Source organism: Octopus sinensis, linkage group LG4 (genome assembly GCF_006345805.1).
Source record: "Octopus sinensis linkage group LG4, ASM634580v1, whole genome shotgun sequence".
In the NCBI taxonomy this organism is placed as follows: Eukaryota; Metazoa; Mollusca; class Cephalopoda; order Octopoda; family Octopodidae; genus Octopus; species Octopus sinensis.
The window spans coordinates 147797468-147818807 of NC_043000.1; the positions used below are offsets into that span (position 1 = coordinate 147797468).

General features: G+C 36.8%; 1 protein-coding gene across 4 annotated transcripts in view; it reads left to right on the forward strand.

Moving 5' to 3' along the window:
• The window catches only part of LOC115210215 (serine/threonine-protein kinase 11-interacting protein), a 97494-nt gene that overhangs the window by 46618 nt on the left and 29536 nt on the right, over positions 1–21340 (forward strand). For 3 of the 4 annotated variants that reach the window (XM_029778685.2, XM_036502542.1, XM_036502539.1), the window contains exons 9-16: positions 1507–1596; positions 3145–3186; positions 4383–4608; positions 12251–12658; positions 14527–14780; positions 16500–16577; positions 18575–18629; positions 21069–21213. In XM_029778685.2, the coding sequence (XP_029634545.1) occupies positions 1507–1596; positions 3145–3186; positions 4383–4608; positions 12251–12658; positions 14527–14780; positions 16500–16577; positions 18575–18629; positions 21069–21213 (1298 nt within the window). The remainder of the gene's footprint in view (positions 1–1506; positions 1597–3144; positions 3187–4382; positions 4609–12250; positions 12659–14526; positions 14781–16499; positions 16578–18574; positions 18630–21068; positions 21214–21340) is intronic. The other variant, XM_036502540.1, reaches the window with a different exon arrangement.

The window sequence follows — 21340 nt, forward strand, 5'->3', positions numbered from 1 at the left end:
TTGAGGGTGAGTCTAGTCAACTATATCAACACTGGAAATTCTCTGGTATTTATTTTATCAATCCTGAAAAGATGAACTGCAGAAGACCCTGGCAGGCTTTGAACTTCTAAAATAAAGGGACATAACTAAACACTGCAAGGAATTTTGTCCTCCTCTCTACTAATTCTGGTGTTTACTCCTAAAAATAATAATTCTTTCTATTATAGGCACAAGGCCTGAAATTTGTAAGGAGTGGTATTTATTTCATTGATCCCGAAAGGACGAAAGGCAAAGTCAACCTTGGCAGAATTTGAACTCAGAATGTAAAGGGGGACAAAATTCTGTGAAGCATTTTACCCAGCATGCTAATGATTCTGCTAGTTCACCACCTTAATAACTATTATAATAATAATAATAATAATTTCTAGCTTCAGCTTTGAGCCATCAGTTTTTGGAAAGGAGATAGTGAATAGAATTGACCGCACCACCTAGGGGTGAAAGGCAGAGTTGAGACTGGCATGATTTGAACTTAGAGCATAGTGGAATACAAGTAAATACCAAAAGCATTTACTCTGGCATTATTACGATTCTTTTGTATTAAGAAATTGTGCATTATCTCTACCTCAGCCCACTTGGTGTACCCACCTGTTACCCTCCCTGTTAACCCTACAGTATGTCATTCCCTGACCAATTTTCCTTTCTTTGATCTGCTAACTTCTCCGCTTCCCTTCCTACTTGCATATTTTCCTTTAAGTACCAAGTTTTCTATAAGTGCACAAGTTCAAGCTGAACATCCATTGGAATCTTCAATGTCACCATTTGGCAAGAATTTTTCTCTTAACATTTTTATAAGTTAAACAAGGAGTAGCAGTGCTTATTGGTTGTGTCATGGCCTTTGTAGTGATCTCTTAAATAGGAGAAATGATTTAGTTAAGGGATGCCTTGTCTAAGTAGCTTCAGGAAATAATGTGACCTGGGAAGCTGACTAGGGATCTAGATTGAATGCTTGCTATAGAATGAACTTCTTTAACCCTTTCATTACTGTATTTATTTTGAGATGTTCTGTGTTTCTTTCAATTACTTTAAATATAACAAAGAATTTAGTAAAATAACTTAGTTATCATTCAGCTAGTGTTAGGAACATAAATTGTGACTAAGGTTTGGTGTAAGATTTTAATTGAAACCTTAAGAAAACAAGACATTTGTACAACAGAGCCAGAGACGGTTTCAGCCGGGTTGGTAACAAAAGGGTTAAAGGTACTCAAGAATTAGGTGATTGTGGTTGGTGGGGCAAATCAAGTGTCATGTTAGAGTTAAGGAAAATTTTCTCCTACTTGGAAATGAAAGCAATTTTACGTTGCTTTTATTTTTTAAGATCAAATCAATTCATAGTTTTCCTATGTACATAAAACAAAAGTTTAAAAAAAATTATATATTGATTAAAACAATTCATAAAACTAATTCAAGGTTTTGCTCTAGTTTTTGTTTGTTTGTCTGATTGCGCTGTTTATTTTGTTTTCTTTTCAGTTGTCATTGTTTGATAACCCTATGACATATAGGTCAGATCACAGATCAAAGTCGGTTGGCCACATATCACCTTTAGTCAATGGAGATGGGGTAAGAACTGACGTCTTTATTAAAGTTTTAACACACTTGCTTTCTATCTCTTCTTCTTTCTCTCTCTCTCTCTTTCTCTCTCCCTCTCTCTCACAACATCATCATCATCATCATCTGTTTTCCATGTTGGCTTGGGTTGGATGGTACGACAGAATCCAATGAGCTACAGGGCTGGCTGCATCAGGCTCCAATGTTGACTTTGGCACAGTTTCTACAGCTGGATGCACTTCTTAATGCCAACCACTTTACAGTGTGTACTGGGTGCTTATTCATGGCACCAGCGTTAGTGAGGTCACCAAGTAACTTGAAAATCAAAGAAAAGAAAAGAAAAAGCCCTCTTGGCTGAGAGGGAATATATTTGAGAGATGAGGAAGTTGCTTATGCCAGGTGTGGAACGCTAGAGTATCATAGATGGACTAGCACATGTGTCTTGTTACAGAGGAGTTACATTGTTACTCCATATTATTTGAGGGCGGATGAGAGTAGTTGGAAGGAAGATAATGGTGTACTGGAGCATGCTATGTAGACTGTGGACCAAGGTGGCAGGAAAGGGTGGGCAATTTTATAAGACTGTGAGAGGAAAGTGATATATATTAATTTTTACAATGAAAAGGATGACTGGATTAGGAAGCTGAAACTTCTGTTGAATGTTAAATTGTTTTATGACAAAAAAGAAAAACACAACAATATACATACATATGTATATATATATTTTAAAAAAAACATTCAAGCAAGGTTGTTGCCAGTGCCACTGGACTGGCTCCTGTGCAGGTGGCACGTAAAAAACACCATTTGAGCGTGGCCATTGCGAGTATTCCCTGACTGGCCCTCGTGCCAGTGGCACTTAAAAACACCCACTACGCTCTCGGAGTGGTTGGTGTTAGGAAGGGCATCCAGCAGTAGAAACTCTGCCAGTTCAGATTGGAACCTGGTGCAGCCATCTGGTTCGCCAGTTCTCAGTCAAATTGGCCAACCCATGCTAGCATAGAAAGCAGACGTTAAATAATGGTGATGATGATATATATATGTGTATATATATATATATATACATATAATGAATAAAACTTTTTTGGTAGTGTACAGAAAGTATACTAGTAGTATACTGAGTATGTAAAATTTATTACAGTTTACATAGGAAATCTCAACAAATAACTTCTAATTTAAAACCTCATTACAAGTTCTTTTTGACAAATGAATATTTTGTATGTATAGTGGTTCACCTTATTTTTTAGCTTATTTTCTTCCACACCCTTCATTATCCACTTTGCCTAACTAAAAGAAATCATGCAGAACTAATACTGTAATCAATATACCTCTGACATAATAATTAGGTTGTAAAAAAATGTAAATACTTTATTGTTTAAGGGACGAAGTGATTCAGTTTTTTTATATTTTACCAAATGGACCATTTCTATTGATTATTTGAAAGTCTTGAAATATTGAATATATTTGATATATTGAATCTCAATTTTTTTTTTCCTTTCAATGAAATTTTAGATCTACTTCCTCTATTGAGTTAATTAAATTCATTTCTCAATTGCTTTACAGATTGTTTTAGATGGTAAAAATCTGAATGTAACAGAACTGAAGGTAATTACAAATAAATTTTTAATGACTTATACAAGTGGTTTTGTGTGCAAGTGTTGTTTTATACATACATAGACACACATAGCAACAATAATAATGAGTATCAACTGCATATATATTCACAAACTTGTTGAATCACTTTCCAACTTTTTAGTTTTTATAAACAATTGCAGTGTGGAAGGTGTTTATAAGCCTTTTAAGAAACACAAAATCCATTAGATTCACTTCAACATTTAAATTTAATTTGTCAAAATATTTTCGTTGCTTTCAGACTGTGACCTGTTCACTGACAAAATTAAATTTAAATTTTGAAGTGATTCTAACGGATTTTGTGTGTTTCTTAAATGGCTTATAACCACCTTCCATGCTGCAATTGTTTTTGTTCCAGCACACGATCTCAGATCAGGTCACTTGCTATGCAAGTACATCTCCATAGTTTTTATAAACTTATTCAACCCATATACAAACTTTAAAAAAATTGATGACAGTCATTGCAGTGGTAGTGACAGTAATTGTAAAAATTGCTTATTTTTAATGATTATAAACTTTAAATGAGTAAGTACCATGCCATTTCAATTCTGATATTAAATTATTTTACTTATGCTGCTAATTCCCCCTGGAATGGTATAAGCAAATCAACGAACTATTTTCTCTCAACTAAAAATGAGAGCTCTTATATTTCAAAAGAAGGTAATAATATTTCATTTAACAACTACTTTTGAGTGAGTTGTTTTTTCAAAAATATTAAAATTCCCAGAAACAGCCAATCTATGTTTTATAAGGAGTGATAAGTTTATATAACTATAGGTTAACAAGTGTGGAAAAGTGGATTGGTCTGTGCAATATCCTGTTTAGTAAATTATGGATTTTTGTGTTATTGTAGCTGCTTCACCCAATGCTCCAACAGAAAAAGGATGAACTAAGACAGACTATTTTATTCTAAATAGTAACTTAAGAGATATAGTTGAAGAGTGTTGTTTCTTAAGGAGTTTTAAAATATTTTGCTAATCAGGGGATAGTGGAGATGAAGTCAACATGCTTGTTGATGGTAATGGTAGTGAGATTGCTGTGTGTTTGATGATAAATTTGAAACTCTTTGTGATTTTGTTATTGATATTTATTTATGTATATTATATTCTAATTTATTGTATTTTCTGAAAACAAAAAAATAATAATTGTAATAATTATAATTATTTCAGACAGTAAAAAGGAACAAAATTACCAAAACAGCTTCATTTTACTTCCGACCTCACCTGGAAACTCCCTTGACTGAAATTGAACCTAATAAGATGGAGCTAGAAGAGAAAAATGATGAAAACCTTGTTGAACGTATAAAGTGCCGAAAAATCCCTGTAAAGAGACCCAAACGAAAACGTAATTGTGCTAATGGTGATAATTTATCAACATACAGCATGGGATCAAGAGGTATAATTTATTGTATGTCTGTGTCTCTTTCTCTCTCTCTCTCAGCTAAGTCCAAACCCTACAAGTCCAAATCCTGTTTCACCAACTACTAGATATGGTAATCGTTGTTAAGCCCTTTGACACGAGGCAGTGTGTCAACAAGAACGAGAAATGATCTCTTGCCAAAAACATGAAACAGCCATTTCAGAGAAGCAAATTTTGAAACTCATCTTTCGCAATATGAAGTTGATTACGATCTGTGGGTAACCACAAGGAGTCTCCCTTCTTGGCTTGATATATATATATATATATATATATATATAAATATATATATATATATATATATATAAATAATTCATAATTAAGGGCAAACGGAAAAATTTCTAATGCCAGATATGCCGAAAAATTGGACATATTGTCCATTAACCATATAATTTTTTCACAATAAGCACGCTACTTGAAAAAAGGTCAACAGAATTTCTAAAAAATTATATGGTTAATGAACAATATGAACAATATGTCCAATTTTTCGGCATGTCTGGCATTAGAAATTTTTTCGTTTGCTCTTAATTATGAATTGTTTATAGATTTAACCTTTAAAGGTATTTTTTGATATGCTGGCCATTGATAAAATTTTTTTTCGAAAAAAAAATTTTATCCTTCATTAGATATATATATATGTATGTATGTATGTATGTGTGTGTATATATATATGTATATATATATCCAGCACAGAACCTCTGAAAATGAGATACCAATATCTCAGCATTGTCCAAGCTTCATTAGGTTTCCTACGAGGAAAACCCAGTGATACCCAAGTAAGCTATCCCAACAAACTATGAATCCACAAACACTTTCCACTTTACTAAAATGGGTAAGTTAGAATGATGAGACTAAAGTATAAGAAATCCACAATTGAGCATAAGATAAATGTATTCCTATCATCAGCTGCCGAAATGGATATCACTGTGGTTTTGACACCTAGACTGTACCATTCCATATGGTGTTGTCCACAACATTAAAATCATAAACACTGCTTGGGAATTAGGAATCCAGTAGTTTATTACTTCAAGTAACAACATAACAGTAAAGAAATAGTAATAACTTATAACTGTAAAATGGTACTTACAACAAAGAACTAATTCCAAAATGGACATTCAGATAATAGAACATAGCCAAGTAGATACTTTACTTCTCAATTAACATCACATCACAAACAAGCCTAATAATGAGTAATGGAACAGTACACCTTGTAAACAATGTCCTTGGGTTAATGTGCAAGGAAAAGGACAAGCTTAGATCAATATCTATGAAACAAATTCAATACTACAAAATATATATGCCTAATACTTTTACATAATATGTTTTACAAATAAAAACAAAATTCCCAGACACTTTATCCACTGATACAATAAGATACTTATCGAGTAAATCTCTAATGTATTCGTTAACCTCAGGTTTACTTAAAACTGATTAGTTTTCTATTGAGCTGTACATCCTTCTAATATATCTCAGTATCCTAGTTATTCTATTCCACCAGTTTTGAAATTCCTCTAGTCCAACCCTATACTTAAGACTTAACTATAAAATTGCTAATTAATTTTAAAATAACCTCCTCTAACCTATGCTCACTAAACCGTCAAAGTTTTTTTATAATTCATTCTTTGTATCATAATTCTTTTCAGATCCTCATTTTGAATAATATCCAATTTCCAGTATACACATGCCCAACTTCACTAAAACAAAATTCAGACTTATTGCAGTCACATGTTCCTAAGTAAATGCTACTGAAACTTTCTTGGTTAACGTCCTTAAAAAACTTACTGTAGTTAAATAATATATTACCTATATTCAGATCTAGTCTGTAGCTAATACTTACATGTTTAATATCAACCAGCAAAGTTCCTGTGTCCTCATATTTAATTATTGCATTTAAACAGTAGATATCATCAAAGGATCTGCTATATATATATACATATACATACATACATATATATATATATATATATATATATATATATATATATATATATATATATATATATATATAGTTAATTAGAGGTTGAAATAGCCTCACTAAGGGATAATAATATCCAATGAATTCCTGGTTCATTGCCTAGTATTTTTTGTGAATAGTAATATTCATAAAATAGTAGGTCTAAATATATATCTAGGTTTATAAATATTCAAAAGAAAATTTAGAAAATGGAGAGATGTAGCATTAATATAATTTATTAACTGCAAAAATCCAACACATTCTCTTAAAGATGTTTCAGTTTAGCCTAAAGATTAAATTAGAATAATTAAATCATTGTATTAGACAAAATTTCATTAGAAGGGTAGAAAAAAATACACCGTTAGGTTATTAGGTGTTGCGTTTTCAAATCATCTCAGCAGAAGATATATATATATCTTCGTCATTGTTTGATATCCATTCTGCTGTCTGTTTTGGCATGGTTTCTATAGCTTAACGCCCTTCCTAACACCAATCACTTTATAAATTGTACTGGGTGCTTTTTACATGGCGCCACTAGCAGTGAGGTCACCAAGTAGCTTGTTGTGCAAAACTCCTCAATTGGGGTGGGGGAATAGTATTGAGGGACAGAAAAGGTTCTCACATTTGAAGTGAGACGTGGCTACCTCAGATGGAGAGAGAGAAAGAGGGGAGAGACAGACAGTGAAGATGTTCTGGGGAGGGGTCAGGGGCCGTACACCCGAGTTACAGGGTGGTGTATATAGGATTGGAGAGGGTGGCTAGATGGGTGAGCTCACAAGATTTTGAAAGGAGCATAGGAACTAGAGGTGATGGGAAGGGAAAGGATTCCCCTGTGCCTCTAGTTTCCGCTCTTCTTTTGAAATCTTTGAACTCCTCCACATTCCTACTCTCTTCAACCGATCCCTGGTCCATTTCACTAATTATATTTATATATAAATATATATGTACGAGGTGGGTGCTGAAAAGCTTTGGGTAGAAGAAAATGCAGGCGGATCAGTTAATTATGATTTTATTCAACATATTCTCCTCTCAGTCACACAGTTATTGCAGCAGTCCTTCAGTTTTTCTAAGCCCTGTAAAAGAACTCAGAAGGTTGGGGCCCCAACCAGGCCTCTCACAATACCCTTAAAGCCAGGAACTTTTCAGCACCCCCTCGTATACACACACACACACACACACACACGTGTATATATATCCATACAAATTTTTTATAAACACACAGACACAAGTGATGATGGCTACTGCTACTTCTAATTTTAATGTCCATCTTCATTTGACTATCAGATATAACATTTCATTGTATTTGACTGTCTTTTTATGCTTTGAATTCAAATCCCGTACAAGTCTACTTTGCTTTTCATTGTTCTGAGATCAATAAATGAAGAATGATAATCAATGCAATCAACTGTATCTTAGAATGTATATGTTCATGTTTTTCTTGGATATACTGATCTGGAGAAAGCTTTCAATAGGATTACATTTGAATTAGTGACAAGTTGTCATTGAGAGAGTTAAGGGTGGAAGGATACTTGGTTAGAGTAGTGATGATGATGATGTGTGAAAGAGAACACTGCTGTAAGGATGAAAGACAGCAACAGGGATTAGTTTAAAGTGAAGATTGATATTAAAGGTGTCTTTATTTGTAGTTGTGATAGAGTAAAGGAGAATTTACTGAGGATGTTGCTGTATGCAAATGATCTGGTATTAATTTCAAAGAGTATGAATGGATTAACGGAAAATAGGAATAAGCAGAAGGAATGTATGAGATAAAAAATAATAATGAAATTATTGTATATAGTGCCCAGGTGCACTACAGCTCATCAAAGGTGCATGTACAGTACATAGAATTATGTACAAAAGTCAGGAAAGTGACTGTGTATAAGCCATGATGTACATGTGTATGGAGTGGGGGAATATCAGGTGTAGTGTTGGCAAATTTCAGGAAGCATGGAGGTTTTAAAGGATGCAATGTCTCGGCAACTGACAATTGATGCAGGTAGTTTATTCCATGCTCCAGCAACTTTGAGTGTGAAAAAATGTTTCCAAAAATCATGGGAGCTGTGCTGTTTCCTGACTTTGATATGAAGGTGAATGACAAAGATGATAGTAATAATAATAATAATAATAATAATAATTGTGTACAGTGCTCAGGTGCACTACAACTCATCTAAAGTGTATATATAATCAGGTGTAGTTTCGGCGGATTTCGGAAAGCATGAGGGCCTTAAAAGATGCAGTGTCATGGCAGTCAACAACTGACGCAGGCAGTTTATTCCATGCTTCAGCAACTCTGAGCGTGAAAAAATGTTTCCGAAAGTCATGGGAGCTGTATTGTTTTCTGACTTTGTAGGCATGTCCACGTGTGTTAGACACATGGAGATCAAAAAGGTGTTCAGTGTTGCTGTTGGTGAGGTGGTTGATAACTTTGTGGGTGTTTACCAAGTCCGTCGCCAAACGCCGGAGCTTCAGTGAATCCATGCCCAGGGAAACAAGGCGCTCAGAATATGGTAGGTGTCTGATGGAGGGTATGCGTTTGGTTGCACGTCTCTGGACAGATTCCAGGAGGTCAATGTTCTGTGCAAGATAGGGGTTCCAAACTGATGATGCGAATTCCAAGTGTGGTCGTACCATAGCTGTATACAGTTTTAAATAGATGGCTGGAGAGCGGCTAACAAAAGACCTGCTGAGTGATGCCAAGACACCCTCGGCCTTCCTGACAATCTTAGAGATATGCTTTGACCAACGCAAATCACTGCTGACACTGATGCCTAGGTCACGCTCGCAAGAGGATTTCTTGATATCAGTGTTGTGGAGGGAGTAAGTGAACGCAGGGTTTTTTCTCCCAAAATGCATGGTGATACACTTGTCCACAGCCAGTTTCAGTTGCCAGTCTGTGATCCATTGCTGCATTGTGTCTAGGTCTGATTGCAGGAAAGAGTTGTAGACATCAGGATCTGTCCTCTTGATTTCAAGGTACAGCTTGATGTCGTCTGCATATTTCAATACTGTGGCATTCTTTAAGTTGGCATCTATGTCGTTAATGTATGCCACAAACAAGAGGGGACCAAGGACAGATCCCTGTGGTACACCCGATGACATCTCATATGGTGTAGAGTGCTGTCCTAGAACTGTGACTACCTCCTTTCGGCTGAGGATGAAGGATTTCAACCAGTTAAAAAGGTCATCCCCCACACCCATTGCAGAGAGTTTCACCATAAGTATGTGGTAAAGAATGTGGTGAGGTACCCCTGTGTAGTGTGCAGGAATGGTGTTGGAGTGAATTCTGTTGAATCTACAATATGCATTGAATGGGTCATCAAAAGTATAGTAGTGAGAGAAAGATTTAACTAATGTGGTTGCTACATATAAGTATAAAGCGTGTCTGAGCTTTAGAGGGAGGGGAGTTTGAGATGGATCTTTGAAATATGAAGATGGATGGTGTGGAAACATTTTGTTACCAAGGAAAAATATTGAACAGAAGTGGCTTTTGTTTGGTGGTAGTAGCTTGTGTGAGGTGTACATAGGAACAGTTCCAGGAAGCAAGTAGGATGTTAACTAGGAGAGAAGTGTTACTGAATGTGAAGGGTATGCTGTATGTGTAAGAAGTGCCATGACTTATGGATGCAAGACATGGGTTATGAATGGAACCTTGCAGATAAAGAATGAAAATAAGAATAGCTTAGTGGTTGTGGTGCACCTGAGCACTGTATACAATAATTTCATTATTATTATTATTATTATTATGAATTGAGTACTAATGAGAGAGAAGAAAACAGCGCCACCCCGACTGGCTTCCGTGCCGGTGGCACGTAAAAAGCACCATCCGATCGTGGCCATTGCCAGCCTCGCCTGGCCTCCGTGCCAGTGGAACATAAAAAGCACTATTCGATCGTGGATGTTTGCCAGCCTCGCCTGGCCTCCGTGCCAGTGGCACATAAAAAGCACCATCTGATCGTGGCCATTGCCAGCCTCGCCTGGCCCCCATGCTGGTGGCACGTAAAAAGCACCATCCGACCGTGGCCGTTTGCCAGCCTCGTCTGGCACCTGTGCTGGTGGCACGTAAAAAGCACCCACTACACTCATGGAGTGGTTGGCGTTAGGAAGGGCATCCAGCCGTAGAAACATTACCAAATCAGACTGGAGCCTGGTGCAGCCTTCTGGCTTCCCAGACCCCAGTTGAACCGTCCAACCCATGCCAGCATGGAAAGCGGACGCTAAATGATGATGATGATGATGAGAATAGAGCTAGTGATATGAAGAGAAACTAGATGAATGACTAAATCATGATCTGAAGAAGAATGAAAGTAACTGAGTGAGGAAAGTGAGGGAAATGAATGGGAAAGTAAGTAGATGATGGGGATGCGGAAAGATACAGTTAAACATGGTGGAGGTGGGGGGATGGGAAGAACAAGGAAATGTGGAATGTCAGTCCATTGTAGGGTACCAATTTACAGATGAGTGGACGAGACTAATGTGATATAAAGTGTTTTTGTACAAGAACACAACACACTGCCAGTCTGGGAATCAAAACCATGATCTTGTGATCATGATGCTATGCTCCTTCATGCACACACACACACACACACATGTATATATGTATGTACTAGACTACCCATAACCCGTTGGGTCACTAACGATTCCGGTTATAAAACATTGAAGCTGATTTCAACATTGCATTGAAATGAAAGTTAATTTTACGTTGATTCAGTTGAATATTTCAATTCATTCGTGTCATCATAGGTCTGGTTTACAAGTTCATGTTTAAGGTTTTATTGATTATTTACAGCATCTAATAGAAATAGAACTTCCAGGATAAACCTCAACTCCAGTAACAACATATATTGATGGCATATGTGCACACTTCTACAAAAATGCAAGAGGAATTCTTATATAACGTAAACATAAAATTAATGGAAATAATTTCCACAGTATTATATATTCCCATTTCAGAGTTATGTTTCTTTAAGAGTATTTTGCCATTATGTGCTGTTTTGCCTATTTATGAAGGTACCCCAAATAACCATGTATTTCAGGAATCCGTGGTCCGATTTACATGAAATTTGTTTTATTCCATTTGTATTCATGTTTCAGGGGTTCCTTACTTTCAGAGTATTTTCCCATTATGTGCTGGTTTGGCTGTATTAAATTACAGACTAGCATGCACGCAAGCAAGCGATCACGGAGTTTTCATAGTACCCCAAAAAACCACGAGTCTTAGGAACCTATGGTCCAATTTACATAAAATTTGTTTTATTCTGTTTGTATTCACATTTCAAGGATACCTTACTTTCAAAGTATTTTCCTGTTATGCGCCGGTTTGGCTGTATTAAATTACAGACAAGCATGCACACAAGCAAGCAAGCAATCACAGAGTTTTAGTAGTATATATATATAGATAAATGCATGCATGTATATACCTATATCAAAGCAAGTTTTAATACCTGCATTTAAAAGTGCTGCATTTAGTAAAATACTTAGGGATCGCTTACAGTTTTGAAATACTTATAGAAAATGTCTAAATGTACAGGTGTATCAAGTAGTCTGAATAAAATCAGGTGCTTAAGTTGTCTGCAACCTATCACTTTATATTTGTTGCTGTATTATCAGTGTAGATTTTTGTTTGCTTTTTTTGATAATCTTTTAACTATATCGAATTTAATTTTCCAGTCAATTCTCCACATGGTTCCATCTCCTCTGTCAGTATTCCTGATATAAAACAGCTGCGTGAATTTCATGGGGATGAGTGGCTGCTATACTATGAAAACATACGGCAAGATAGAGAATGTATTATGACACACTCAGCCCCTGCATCTCGCAAAGTCTCTCCCCAACTGAAAGAACTGCCAAAACCATTGCCAAAACTTGAATACAATTCTGATACTTCTATTGACGAAGGACCTTATCTTGGTCATATGTCTTCCGAGGAAAAATTGTTTGTGGACTCTGATACAGAACAGTCAGATGAAGTTTCTATCATCACTCCTCCAAGTGAAGAGAATGACAATGTTAAAGAATATCCTGATAGTGATGAGTTCAAAGACGATGTTGTAGATTTCAAAAACGAAAGCCATTTTGGTAAGTTTTAAGCACTTTATTCTTTTGTCTTTGTTTTGTCATTTGTTTCCAATGCTTTTAAAAATTTTTAATCTGATTAAACAAAGACAAGAAATTTAAATGTTTTGGGGGACCTCCCTTCTTAAACCATTTTATTGTCTATCATTCATCATCTAACTCAGTCCCTGTGGCATTCCTGTCTTCAGAGTTCAATCCATTAATCTCATAGCCATCTTCACCCACTGCATGCTCATGGCACATGGCACACTGACTCCTCCCATCAAATCAACTTCTTTATTTGCAACTGTGACATCACCCTGCTGACCATTAACATCCATCCCCACTACTACATCAATGTCATCCATAACCTTGTCAACCACAATCACTTGTAACCCCTTTGGCGTTTCCTGTACTGCCATTGTAACGCCTTTAAACCTAGCCTTCACCGCACCCCCATCTTACACTGGTTATTCCACTCCCAGTTTTTAACCATTTTCTGAGTCATAAAGGTTGTGGTGCAGCCCTTGTTCGTGAATGCTTTCTTTTTTTTCCCCTCATCAGAACCTTTATTACAAGTAGTAAATGCAGGAGCACTGACTTGGTTGATGGGGCAGCTTCAGCACAGTATCCCCCTGCCACTTTTCCATTTCCTTGATTGCAGTGGATTACTACATGATCAGCTTGGTCACACTGGTAGCAAATCACGTTAGGCTTTGGCTCCTTACAGTTCCTAACTATGTGTAGACCTTGAGACCTTAAACACTGGTTGTCGGGTAGGTACCAGCTGGATCAGACGTGTGCTATCTTTGCTGTTTGATTCTTGCCACTCTGTTCAACTGAACCCTGCCATTACATTACTGCAACATCTTGGGTGTTGTTACAAAAAATGAGATGATCACAGTTGGAAGTCTTTTGATTGTAATTCTGCTAGATTGTGGCTGACTAGGGCTAAACAACAGCAACAGCAGCCGTTCAAGAATTTGGACCTGGAGATCTCCATTTCCAGCCACTTCCCAGTGGTGTCGGGTGTCAACAAAGAGCCCTTGACTACAATAAGACGACCAATGTTTTTTTTTTCCCAAGGGCTGGGGTCTCCCGCCCCTAAGCCCTAGACCATCACCTAATCACCCTTACCCATCTTGTTGCTTAACAACAACAGCAGCAGCAGAGGATGAAAACAAAGAGAATTATAAAAACATTAGTGTTAATATTTAACATTCAGGCCGTTGCTTAATGAATTCCTAATTCTGTATTTTTTATATAAGCCAATGAAGAAGTATCTATGTGATTGCTCAGCTTCTAGAAAGGCAACCAAATATCACTCAGATAACATATTCACTGTACATAAATAAAAAAAAATACATTTATGTCTATGTATACTCTTTTACTCTTTTACTTGTTTCAGTCATTTGACTGTGGCCATGCTGGAGCACTGCCTTTAGTCGAGCAAATCGACCCCGGGACTTATTTTTTATAAGCCCAGTACTTATTCTATCGGTCTCTTTTGCCGAACCGCTAAGTTACGGGGACGTAAACACACCAGCATCGGTTGTCAAGCAATGTTGGGGGGACAAACACAGACACACAAACACATACACATACATATATATATACATATATACGACAGGCTTCTTTCAGTTTCCGTCTACCAAATCCACTCACAAGGCATTGGTCGGCCCGGGGCTATAGTAGAAGACACTTGCCCAAGGTGTCACGCAGTGGGACTGAACCCGGAACCATGTGGTTGGTTAGCAAGCTACTTACCCCACAGCCACTCCTGCGCCTATATATATGAATGTGTGTAAATGAAAATATGTATGAATGTTAATTGATGATGATGATATAATAAAAATATAAAACTTCTAACTTTTACAATTATCAATTTGCAGGTATGGAGGCAGAACCATGGATTGTGAAGCTGAGTTCTAATGAAAATAGTGAAATCTTTGTGTCAGCAAATGAACGTTTTCTTATTGAGAAAGATATGTATGGCCAACTGCTTGATCGTCTGGACATGAAGTGTTTGCTATTTATGTCTGTTTTGATGAGAGGTAGTGAATATGTAGTTGAACTGAAATTTGACTATGTTAAATCAAACCGCAGGGAACGAACTTATATCATGGCCAGCAAAGAAGAATCAGAGGTAACAAACTCTTACTTTAATTTACTTTAATTATTACTTTAATTAATAATTTTTTTCATTCTGTGAAAGTCATTGAGATTGGGGAAAATTTAGCATGAATTCCATTAATTTGGAATTAATTACACTGCTTGGCTAGCAGTGTAATTAAATCTCTTGGTTAGCTTAATTCTACTCCTTTACTCCTTTACTTGTTTCAGTCATTTGACTGCGGCCATGCTGGAGCACCGCCTTTAATCGAGCAACTCGACCCCGGGACTTATTCTTTGTAAGCCCAGTACTTATTCTATCGGTCTCTTTTGCCGAACCGCTAAGTGACGGGGACATAAACACATCAGCATCGGTTGTCAAGCGATGTTGGATGGGACAAATACAGACACACAAACATATACACACACATACACATATATATATACATATATACGACGGGCTTCTTTCAGTTTCCGTCTACCAAATCCACTCACAAGGCTTTGGTCGGTCCGAGGCTATAGTAGAAGACACTTGCCCAAGGTGCCACGCAGTGGGACTGAACCCGGAACCATGAGGTTGGTTAGCAAGCTACTTACCACACAGCCACTCCTGCACCTACTGTTAGTTTCTATAACAATGAAGTATGATTAGCTACCTCATTGGTGGAATCATATCAGCTGCTACTGTAGTGTAGGCTACTACAGCAGAACAGTGGTGCTGGCTGTCACAAAATAATGTTCATGAGATTCATGCAATCTTGCAATCAGTTTCAATAATTTATTTTTTATGGCATCCTTAAAATTTTCAGTAAACATAAATAATTTATTTCTCTATTATCCACAGGGGGCTAAACATAGAGGGGAAAAACAAGCCCATTGTATATATAAGAAGACCTGTACTCCACAGCAGAAGTGTTAAGACTGGTCCCTCTGCTAGTGAAACCGCTTGTGGAAGTGTCTTGTAAAAGCACCTGTATGATGCCATGTAAAAGCACCCATGCAGTGCCACATGAAAGCACCCAGCACATTCTGTAGAGTGGTTGGCATGTTAGGAAGGGCATCCAGCTGTAGAAACCATGCCAAATCAGACTGGAGTCTGGTGCAGCCCTTGGCTTGCCAGCTCTGGTCAAACCATCCAGTCCATGCCAGTATGGACAACGGATGTTAAATTATGATGATGATGATATATATATATATATTATATATATATATATCATCATCATCATCGTTTAACGTCCGTTTTCCGCGCTAGCATGGGTTGGACGGGAATCTAGCGTTCCCATGCCGGGAATCGAACCCGGGCCGCCTGGGTGAAAGCCAGGAATCCTAACCACTAGACCAATGGCGGTGCCCCAGCATGGCTACAGCTCGTGAGCTGAAACTAGATAGAGATAAAGATATATATATATATATATATGTATGTATGTATTTATTTATTTGTGTGTGTGTGTCTTTGTATTTGTCCCACCTCCATTGCTTGATAACTGGTGTTGGTGTGTTTATGTTCCCATAACTTAACGGCTCAACAAAAGAGACCGAGAGAATAATAAAAGAAATTGTCCTGTGATTGATTTGTTTGACTAAAACTCTTCAAGGCAGTGCCCCAGCATGGCCGCAGTCAAATGACTGAAAGAAATTAAAGATAAGATACACAAGTAAAAATTGTGTGTGTGTGTGTGTGTGTGTGTATGTATGTGTTTTCCTTCAGAAAACCCAAATGATATTTAAAATTTCACCATATTTCAAATTTTAGGAGCTTGGTCGTCTTTTACAACCTTATTTGGAGGCTCAAGCTGCAAAAGCCAATGTCAAGGAATTTTTACATTTTTTGGTAAGTGTAGAAAATGTGAACTCTTATCATTAATACTGTTTGTTGCTCATGTTTTTGTCCTTGTTATTGTTTATCACTAGGTTAACCTTGAACATGTTGGCTTATTATCAAAAGTGTTTTGTCTTTTTGTATACTAACTCTTATGTTAGTATATTTCTGCTAAAATACGCTGTCTTTGTTCCTGTTAATTTTGAATATAATGAAGAATTTAGTGAAATAACTATTATTATTATTATTATTTATTATTTATTATTATTATTATAATTATTATTTATTATTATTGTTATTATTATTGTTATTATTATTATTATTAGTGCCAGTGGCACGTAAAAAGCACCATCCGATCGTGGCCGTTTGCCAGCCTCGTCTGGCACCTGTGCTGGTGGTATGTAAAAAGCACCCACTACACTCATGGAGTGGTTGGCGTTATGAAGGGCATCCAGCTGTAGAAACACTGCCAGATCAGACTGGAGCCTGGTGCAGCCTTCTGGCTTCCCAGACCCCAGTTGAACCGTCCAACCCATGCTAGCATGGAAAGCGGACGTTAAACGATGATGATGATGATGATTATTATTATTATTATTGTTATTATTAAGCTAGTGTTTGGGATATAAATCAATATGAAGTTTCAATGAACGGTTTTAAATCAAGATATTTGCACCATAGAACCAGTGGCAGTTTTACACAGGTTGATTTAAAAATATAGTACATTGGACAATATACTTTATCTAAGATGATAAGGTGCGGTTTGAAGTAGATTTGACTGCTGTTTCAAGTGTCCTTTGTTGACTTATCTTTTGCAGTTGTTGTTGTTGTTATCTGAACAATAATGCAATAGAAAGAGTAGCAGAAATAATGGTTTTGTGCAGGATTTAATTTTGTTCTGCTTTTTGGGATCAAATTCCCTCATGTTCAACTTTTTGTTTCACTCCTGTTGATTTGCTCAATTATTCTCTTGCCTACCAAAATATAACCTCCAGCTTAATTAAAAAGGTAGCTGTATCTTTCTCTGACAATATGATGTAAAATTATGATGAATGTCATGGAGTAGTGCTACTATTTCAGTAGCAAACTTTAACTACCTCATGATGCCTACTTACAGTTGGAAAAATAGAACCAGAGAGATATATACTGTTGACAGAGCCGTTAACCCCTGGTTTGCTCATCTGACATTCTTTCAACTTGGTTAGCTGTGATTTATAACCGGACTAGGGATTTTCTGGATACTACCCAAATATATCTTTCACCAGAAACAATTATAAGAAAATGTTCCTCGTGCTGGTGGCACGTAAAAGCGCCCACTACACTGTCAGAGTGATTGGTGTTAGGAAGGGCATCCAGCTGTAAAAACTCTGCCAGATCAGATTAAAGCCTGGTGCAGCCATCTGGCTCACCAGTCCTCAGTCAAACCGTCCAACCCATACCAGTATGGAAGGTGGACGTTAAACGATGATGATGAGGAGGATGAAACATATAAGTTAACTAAATAATAAAGGGTAAAGACCCCCTTCGGTCATGAATGTCCATGGGATTGCACCCATAAAGTTCCCCTCGAAGGTACAAGTCTTGGCAAGGTCATTTATGGAAGATTAGCAGTCACCCATGTATACCGGCCTCCCTTCTCCGTGCCACCAGTGTTATTCAGGAATAAGGTAGAGGCCAGTACAGCTTGGCACCAGTGATGTCACAACTCATTTCCACAGCTGAGTGAACTGTAACAGCATGAAATAAAGTGTCTTGCTCAAGAACATAACACACAACCTAGTCTAGGAACTGAATTCACTACCTCATGATTATGAGCCTGACACTCTAACTACTGAGCCATGTGCCTTCACTAACTGAATAATAAACAATAATAAAAACTGTTTTGAGATTTCACAAGTTATGGCAATATTGCAATATTTTTATTGCTTACTAATATATAAATATTATAATTGACTTGTAATTTTTTTCCTTTTTTCTGTGTAATTTCAATTAATTTCTTATCTATTTTCTAGTGTCTGAAATGCTCACATGAATTTTCAAAAGAAATCGGTTCATCAAGACGAGAAGGTTAGTCGGTTTCCTTCAATGATCTTCAATTTCAGTTTCAAATGTTTTAAGATTAATCGTTGGTGTGAACAAGATTCTCTTAACTTATGCCACTAGTGTCCTGTAAAAAAAGCATAACAGTCAAAAATCGACTGGCTTCTGTGCAGGTGGCACGTAAAATGCACCAATCCGACCGTGGCCGATGCCAGCCTCGCCTGGCACCAGTGCAGGTGGCACGTAAAAAGCACCCACTACACTCACGGAGTGGTTGGCGTTAGGAAGGGCATCCAGCTGTTGAAACATTGCCAGATAGGACCAGAGCCTGGTGCAGCCTTCTGGCTTCTCAGATCCCCGGTCGAACCGTCCAACCCATGCTAGCATGGAGAGCAGATGTTGAACGATGATGATAATATAAGTTACCTGTGTGTAGGAAAAGAAACCAGTAATTCAATTGGTAAAACCAACAATTGTATTCTTGTTAAATCTTGTTTGCTTTTTTGAGTAGGTACGAATGGCCTATATTGTCCATTGGGAGCTGGTAATATTCATGCATTTTTCAGTGCTTTTAGCAAGCATAAAAATTGTGAAATTGCTTCAGTTTAGAATAGAAATTGCTCCATAGCCTTTCTTGGTTTAAGAACTTACTCCTACTTCAAGAGCTTTCACAAAGGTTAAATATTATTCTTGCACACATGCACACACACATACACTGAGTGCTGTCTAAAGGCATGGGTGCATGGGGTATTGCCCATGGGCCTCATGAGTCTAGGGACTCAAATCTGATCTAGGTATGCTGCTGTAGCTTGCTGTCAATAAATAAATACTAAAGGGTTCCATGATTTTGATTTACTTGGGGGCCTATAATGTTGCTAAGATGGCCCTGTATACACACACACACATATGCAATATACATACATGCAGACATAATTACAGAAAATAGAACAGTGCAGATAATAAGTCACGTGTTTAAGGTTGTGTGAACTGAAGAGAATACCAGAAAGAATTTGCAACCTCTGTTAGTGTCTGCCTTTTGTATGTTTGGTTACTTAAGATAAAATGTACACCTGTAATGGTATGTAGAGAGTTGTAGTAAGACCGATATAATTAATAGTGAATTTTCTGTTTGTGTATTGTTTATTGTATCTTGAGTGTACAAACATGATTATGTAATACTGTCACAATATGAGTAACCAAAGTTCATTATATATGTGATAAGTAATGTTTCTTTAATGTATATGTGGCCCAAACAACCCACACACATATTTACGTACTATGATAATGTATGTAGATATGCATGTGTGTATGTAAGAGAGAGAGAGAGAGAAGTTGAGTATACTACCATAGAAAAAGTTGGTAGTTCTTTATTTCTTGTATAGGTAATGGTTTTTTAAAATATATGCGGATCAAACCTTCAACTCTTGTTTGATTGATTATATGTGTGTCTGGGAAAGGTAGTACTTCTTCATTGTATAATAAATCTGGATCAAACCTTTCTGTTTGGTCTTCCATGTGTAATAGACCTTGTGCTTTCCATAAAACCTTGATATTTGGATCTTTTGTAATGGTAAATGATGAAACCCCAGCAGTACTAAACAGAGAGATATGGAGTAACTTTATTCAATACTAGCAGTATCGCCCGGCATTGCTCGGGTTTGTTTCGACCCTTTAGAATTGGAAATTTTCAAAAGTAAAAATTTTGCATTATGTAGCTTGTTATTCTCTTTAAGTGAATGTTTTTCTGGTTGAAATACACTGAAAAATGGCGACACAGCAGTAAAAAGATCGTAAAAAATAGGGATTTTCATAGAAAAGAGCACCTTTTTGATGTAAATAATTTTTGGTCTTAACATGGTCCGATTTGAATTTTATCTTCTACGGAATGAAGAGCAAGCCTTCTTCTATCATACTCTCAATTTTGGTCAACTTGCACCACAGGGTCTCGGAGGAGAGAGTGTTAGTTGAAGGCTACCAAAGCTGCCACACACACACACACAGACAACTTCAGCTTTATATATATAGATTTTAGTCTTAGTTACAAAATGAGAATTCTAAATCCTCTTCATTTAAGAAAAGTTATTGAATGAATTTATTTTTGTTCTTTATTTAGAATTATGAGAAGACAACAAGCTGTGAGAATTCTTAGAGTATTACAAAATTGATTTGCAGTATTTGTTCTGATACTTTATGTCCAGATCCCACTGAGATTTGCTTTGCTGTTCATCCTTTTGGAGTTGATAAAATAAATTATCATTCAAGTACTGGGTTCATGGTATCAACTATCTATCTCGCAGCACCACAAATTGTTGTCCTTATACCCTTATTAGAAACAATTATTTCACATCAAGAAAGCTTTTATTGCTTTTCTTTGACACTTGTTGAATTGCTGTTATGTGAATGTCCTAACAATTTTGTTTTACACTCTATAAAAGTATAAATAACCGGAATGTTATCTCTTTCTAGCTGAATCAGTAGATGAATGTCAGAAATGTGGAAGTAAAAATGTGGTTCAACAGGAATCTCCATCGTCAGTAATGCCCAGCAATAACACACCACAAGAATCCTTTTCCTCAACTGTGAAACAGTCATTTTTAGGTTTATTTTCCAAGTGAGTTGGTTGCTCTGCAACCTTCCTTTTCATTTATGCACTTGGTATGGAGCATCTCTCTCACTGCATACTTTCTTTCACTCTCAATCCCACCACTGGTTGCTGCTGCTTGCCATTTCCCTCTCTT